The sequence below is a fragment of the Theropithecus gelada genome, chromosome 7a (assembly GCF_003255815.1).
Source record: "Theropithecus gelada isolate Dixy chromosome 7a, Tgel_1.0, whole genome shotgun sequence".
NCBI lineage: Eukaryota > Metazoa > Chordata > Mammalia > Primates > Cercopithecidae > Theropithecus > Theropithecus gelada.
Genome location: NC_037674.1, coordinates 29,001,004 through 29,008,195, shown reverse-complemented (window position 1 = coordinate 29,008,195; position 7,192 = coordinate 29,001,004). Strand labels below are relative to the sequence as shown.

At 37.2% G+C, this 7,192-nt stretch overlaps 1 protein-coding gene across 1 annotated transcript in view; it reads left to right on the top strand.

The window, feature by feature from the left end:
* The first annotated feature begins 3,674 nt into the window (after positions 1 to 3,674).
* Positions 3,675 to 7,192, top strand: part of WDR72 (WD repeat domain 72) — a 208,976-nt gene continuing 205,458 nt past the window's right edge. The window contains exon 1 of the mRNA XM_025390239.1: positions 3,675 to 3,827. Coding sequence (XP_025246024.1) covers positions 3,675 to 3,827 — 153 coding nt within the window. The remainder of the gene's footprint in view (positions 3,828 to 7,192) is intronic.

Here is a 7,192-nt window from a genome sequence, read left to right as displayed (position 1 = left end):
CCTGTGTGGATGCCCTCCTGATCATTTTACGGCTTTAACACTCCTTATGGACCTGTCAACTGCCTAATGTGTGAATATCCTGCTTACCCCTGTATTCCTTTACTATGTCTGATTACACTTTCAGGCAATAACCTTTCTGATCCTACCAGTGTTCTCAGGATGCTGAACATCACCCAGTGTGCTTGCATGCCTTCCTATCCTCCTTGGGCTTCAACACTTTGTGCCAGACCATGACTGTAAATGGATGTCCTCTTTACCCTGCCCAGGCTCTGGCTCCTCACAGCAGGGCCACTTCCTTCACTGTCCTCACCCCTGTTAGACTCATGACACTCCTTGTTGATGAACCTCATTATGTGAGCTCGTTTCTCACTTGTTCCTGCTCCAATACCCAGTGCCATACAGCCCTGTATACATTATTCCTCTTCACCCTGCTTAGGGGCTACAACTCACATGCGGTTGCCCCTCACATGCGGCTGCCCCCACATTTGGACACCTCACTCACCATCCCTGGGCTCTGACTCCACTGTCTTCCTATCCTGACACCCTCCTCATACTATTTGAACTCCAACACTCCACTCTTGCTCTGTTCTGTTAATACTCGATGGCTTTAGGAGTGAATTAGCAAAGAAGGGAAAAGGTTCTATCATTTTGGGAGCTTATATTAGATAAATATTGGGTCTTTTCACTTAGCATTTATATCTCTTAACATCTCTGATTAGTCTTAATGTCTCTGAATTCTTTTTACTCAACATTTTCAGGTTTTTTTGTAATGACTTCTTGCTGTATTCTGGGACATTTCCTGAACATTGTATTGAAGTTAATTATTCTCCCTTCACTTGAGTCTATTCTGACTTGTCCTTTTGAGATTTGTTGTATTTTAACGATTATGTTTTGTTTCTAGAAGTAATATTTGTTTCTTTTAAAAGTCTACCTTTTTGTAGGCTTTTTTCCTTTGGGTTTTTAATTTCATCTGTTTGTTTATTGATTTATAATAATTTATTACATTTGTTCTTGTTTTGAAATATGTTTTAGATTGTTCACTTATTATTAGTTCCTGGGGTACTAATCTTTCTGTTTGCTCATGGTTTATCTTGAATGTTTTGTAATTTTTTATTGTAAGATTATTTGCTACTGGGGCCACTTGTTTTACAGAAATCCCATTCACTCTTGATAGTGAGAGTGTCTTTCAGAATGCCTTAAGTAAAACATTAAACAACTTTATTGAAGTATAATTGACACACACAATATTTGTGTGTATACATAAATGCATTTAAAGTATAAAATTTGATTAAGTTTTGATATATGTATACACTCATGAAACCTTTACCATAATTAAATTAATGAACTTATCTACCACCTTCAAAAGTTTTCTTACTCCCCATTGTAATCTCACTCTTCTCTGTTCTTTCTTTCCCTGAGCAATCACTGACCTCTTTCTGCCAAACTGTTTTTCATTGTACATTCCCACCATCAATGTCTGAGTTCCGGTTGCTGTATATTCTTCTTAATACTTGTCATGGTCTTTTTTTTTTTTTTTTTCCCCTGTCTTACTCTGTAGCCCAGGCTAGAGTGCAGTGGCACAATCTCAGCTCACTGCAACCTCCACCTCCTGGGTTCAAGCGATTTCCCCACCTCAGCCTCCCAAGGTGGGATTACCAGTGTGTGCCACCACACCTGGCTAATTTTTGTATTTTTAGTAGAGAGGGAGTTTCACCATGTTGGTCAGGCTGGTCCCGAACTCCTGGGCTCAAGTGCTCCACTCGCCTCGGCTTCCCAAAGTGCTGTGATTACAGGCCTGAGACACTGTGCCTAGCCATTAACACTTGCCATGGTCTTTGAAAAAAATTTAGATATTCAAATAGGTCTGTAGTGTTTCTCACAAGCCTCCCAATAGTATCATTGAACTGGAAACAATTTTGTATGTATAATTATTAATACAAGTATTATATATAATTCCAGAATCCCCATGTGAAGAAATCCTTTCTAGAATTATCTGTAATACTTTTTTTTTTTTTTTCACTCCCAACCCACTTGTACTTCAGGCTTATCAGATTTTTCTTGGGAGATTTGGAAATACGCTTTCTTATCTTCCTGGGGTAGTTTTTCTGTTCCCCTTTCATTGAGCAAGGCCACTTCTGAGAGCTTTGCTTCCTATCCTTACATAGGGATTAACATTGCAAACTCCTAGCCAAAAAAGCCACACACTAATTTAGTTCCAATACTTACTGTATCGGTTTTCAGGTTTCTCTTAGTTTTTCACTGGTTGGGATTTTCTAGACTTATTTATAAGCTTGGTCATGAAGCAGCAACTTAAAAATAGGTATAATGCATTTTTCTCTGTGTTTGAAGCAAAAGAAGGTCCATGTTCTGGTTACAATATTATTGAAATCAGAACTCTCTGGTTAGCTTTGTAGTATGATTAATATGTATAATCCTGGCATTCAGAATTACAATGCTCAGAACGTTTCCTATAGAAACTTTGGCTTCGTGGTGCTTCGATATGGCAGTTAGAATAATGCAAGTGTATCATAGACTAGATAGACTAACATATTGACCTAAGAAGTAAAAATGGGGAACTAGATACTGAATTCCAGACAATGGAACTACAAGGAAAATTTGTGTTCATAGTGTCAGTGCACACCCATGTTTATGTATATTTGTGTGTGTAGACATATATAATTGAACATTAGAAATAACGTGTATCATAAGTTTTAAACATTTATATTGGTATTTACCCTTTTGGTGGTTTAGCAACAGAAATCCTGTAGGACAGAAGGCTGTCATTTTCTTGACTTTCTCAAAGCAATGTGGGAAGTATGCTTGGCCCTTTTCTCCTCTCTTTTTGATATTTTTAATGGGATTAAATATATAATGCTAAATTGCCTCCCAAAATTGTTTGTGTTTCAGGAAGGAATGACCATTTGGGAAGAATATTTAACTCAGTGTTTCACAAAATGTAATGCACACATCACTGAGTGATACTTTGGGTGGTCATAGGCAATGTTTGTTTATCCTTACGTATTCATTTTAACCCTTGCAACTAACATATGAATGTAGTCATTTCATAAAGATTATTGTTTAGGAAGATACCAAATATAAAAATAGGTAAAATAAAAATTATTACTAAAATAGAATATGGCAGAAATCATGACAGTCATACATGAATCTTTGAAGACTAGGAAACACTGTTTTTATGGAAAAGATTTGTTTTTTTAATAGTAAATTCACCAATTTCAGGTATTTATTACCTAGATGAGGTAACATTTCTAGGGAGAGAGAGCTTGCAAAGCTGGCTTCAAATTATGCCATGTAGACAGCTGTATGCTGCTTGAGAGACCCAGCAGGACTTTGTAGCAAGTTAGATGTAGCCATAGGAAGAGCTGGGTGTGAAATGAATAGACTATTCCTTTCTTTCTCTTCATGAATAATAAGGAATTAGAAGATAATTCATTCTTGTTTGATGAATTAGCAGCATGCATGGTAATTTCAGTGTCTGATGACTACTTTCTCTTTTAACTGATGGGGAAGTACCCTTTTCCATAGCGCTGGGAGAACACGTTGTTGAAGTTTGGGTCATCATAAATCCGCTTTGTAATATTATCAGTTTCCTCAAATTTCAAAAAGGTGACCATGTATGCTTCTTCCCTTCTTTGTATTTTCAGGATTCGCCCAAAATGAGGACTTCCCTGCAGGCAGTGGCACTCTGGGGACAGAAGGCCCCTCCCCACAGCATCACTGCCATCATGATCACTGATGACCAGCGAACAATTGTCACTGGAAGTCAAGAGGGTCAGCTCTGTCTGTGGAATCTCTCACATGAACTAAAGGTTAGTGAAAGCTACTGATACTGAAACAGACACCACTCACAAAATAGGCACAACTTGCATTTTCTGTCTGCAATGACAGTGGAAGGTTTGCATGATTGTTAAAAAGATGCTTATTAAAGTAATAAATTGATTTTACTTCTGAATTTTGAGAAAATAAAGTATATGATTGATCAAGCTCATGTTTGAAGATTGTATTATGAATATTGCTAATCTTAGCTACCAGCTAAGTGTTATCATCCTTTAAGCTATGCTGAGTTTTACTATTTTATATCCTGAATTATATGTTTAAGTAACTGAACTACAGGCATGTAAGTATAATTCTAAAAATTATGGCTCATTAATCTAAACAAAGGGCACCCTTGAAAGCCACGATTAACTAAATGAGTAATATCTTAATTATCTGGGTGTTTCTACTGGTTTGGCCTGCTTGCTATTCTTTTAGTCTCTGCCTGCCTGTGATTTTTACAGATCACATCAGAATGCTCTAAATCCAATTTACTATTGTCATCCTTGTATTTCAGAACCTGACCTCACCTAGGATTTGGCCCATTGATTAGCAATTAATTGTCCCTGTCTCAAGTCATAAACATTTAACATATCGGAATAGATATTTGCTTAACTCTAGCAGTCTCTAGACCCAATTTGAACATTTAAACTAATGATGTAGTTAAAGTATACTGCCCTCATTAAGAAGCCTTTTAAAGATCAAAGACTATTTTTAGCCTTTAAAGTTTGTCACTTTAAAACCTAAATTAACAATTAATTGTAATTCTATTTTATAGTGTAATTAATTAACATCTCCCATCACTGAACAGTTCTACTACAGGACTGCCAAGAACTGCATAGCAGACCAGCTCAGCTCAACGTTAATGAACATTCTTGAAGGAAGGATGGGTATTATTGCAACGGTTGTGCTTTAAAAATAGTGGCCCCCTTTGAAAATTAAAACATTAATTTTCTATTATAATTTAAACTCTGACTTCTAAGTGACTAAAATGTCTTACTTATTTTCAATGTTTAAGTGCATTATATTCTGGGTGGAATAATTGTTTAATGATATGTAGGTTACTATAAGCTTAAGAAATCTGGAATTCTAGCATCTTCATATTTATAAAGGCATTGCTAATATTTATTCAACATTTGTTCAGCATACATTTGTTGTTTGCATGGTGTAAATTGTGTAGTATGGTGGGTACTCATTCTTAAGTTCAAATGTGAATGGTAAGACCTGGTGCTGACTGCCCAGGAAGTTACAATGCAGTACAGAAAAAAATGGGCTACTGTGGCACACTTACGATATAAGGTACTGTAAGTAGGGAATGGTCTGCACTCCATATTCAGTGGAGAAGTTATGCCATGCATCTCTTAGGAGCAAGTCCTCTGCTTGGATTCAGAGTAGTGGTGCTTACGAGGGGCAGTTTTCCTCCCAAGAGACATCTGTTACTATCTACACACATTTTGGTTGTAACTGTTGAAGGACGAGAGATACTGGTGGCATGTAGTGGGGTGGAGCCGGAGATACTACAAACGTCATATAGTGCACATGACAACTCCTCACAATAAATAATTTTTCCATTCCAAATGCCAAGAGTGCTGATACAGAGAAATCCAGGGATAGAGATATGGGTTGGGAATAGGAATTAGATTGGTGAGAATGGAAGAAGCAAAGTTATTCTACATTAAGGAGACTGTCTGTGCTTGGAGGAAAGGGAGGAGCTGTCTGTTGCCTTAACCTAGGTGTGAAAAAGGATCAAAGAGAGGTAAATCCAGAGAGGAAGACAGGGACCTCGACCTGGAGAAGTTTAGATGACAAGTGAAGGAATTTATATTGAATTCTCGAGAGCTATTGAGGAGATCTAAGTTGGGGATGGGATCAACTTTGTGTTTTTGAAATTCACTGTGAGGACATTGTGCAAAAGTTAATTACACAAAGAAGTTGTTGATTAGTATGAATGTGAGATACTCCATGTAAAGATTTTCCTGAACATTTTCTATGGCTAACCATAGAGCCAGATTGAATAAACATCATCTCTTATTTTCCCATGAATCTTGCCCCCACATTGCAACTGATCAACTATTAGTAGGAAAAACTCCAGACTGAAAAAAATCAAGGGCATTTTTCAGTTCTCACCAAATCCTCTTGTTATCCATAAGGTGGTCAAGTGAGTAGATTAATGAGTTAATGCTTAGTGGTTTAATTTTATTTTTGTTTAAAAAATGTGTATATAAAGGAATAATTTGGGTAGGGCTAGACAAAAAGGAGTCCTTGAGGACACAGGAGACTGTAAAAAAGGACATAACTATATGGATGACTGAGTCACTGTAGGGCAGCATCTCAGGGAGAGGATGGTAGGAAGAAGAGAAGGAAGTCGGGCATGGGAGGTTGTAAAGTGAACAGGGAGCCATTTATTTTCTCTTCATATTAAATTTGGAAAGTTCTTTCCCCCTCCAAAAGTACATAGGTAAGAGAATACATCAGGTTCTGTGGTCTTAAACACTCGCTTACCACCATGCAAAATGGAAAAACAAACCAGGAATACTTATTTACGCTGCCTTTAGGCAAACTACACAGGTACTTTTTGTTCTAGGCACAAATCCTCCTCCAAGTTTCTCAGAGTCCAGTGCGGGAGACAGATATGTAAATAGGAAGTTGTAAGGCACTGAGACACTTTCCATCTCTATGAATTTGACTATTCTACATACCTCCTGTAAGTGGAATCATACAGTATTTGTCTGTTTGTGATTGGCTTATTTTATTTAGTATAATGTCTTCAAGGTTCATTCATGCTGGAGCATATGACAGTATTTCCTTTCTTTTTAAGTTTGAATAATATTCCACTGTGTGTATATACCACATTTTCTTTATCTGTTCATCTACAGATACGTACATGGGTTGCTTCTACCTTTTGGCTATTGTGAATGATGCTGCTATATACATGGGTGCACATGTAGCTGTATCCTTGCTTTCAACTCTTTTGGGTACATACTGAGAAGTGGAATTCCTGGTTCATATAGTAATTCTATTTTTGAAATTATTTTTAATTGACACATAATTGTACATACTTATGGGGTGGTAATTCTATTGTAAATTTTTTGAGGCACTCCTAGGGTGGCTGCACACTTTGCATTCCCACCTGCAGTGCACAGAGCAACCAGTTTCCCTGTATCCTCACCAGTGCTAGTTACTTTTTTCTCTTTTTTTTTGTAATAGCCATTCTAATGGGTGTGAAGTGGTATCTTGTTATGGTTTTGAATGGAAAGCCTTTCTGAGAGTGATGCTTGAGCTGAGTTCTAAAGAATGCACAGGAATTGAAGGTGAGTTTGCAGACACAGGGAATGACAAGTGCGTGTGAAAGACATGAGCA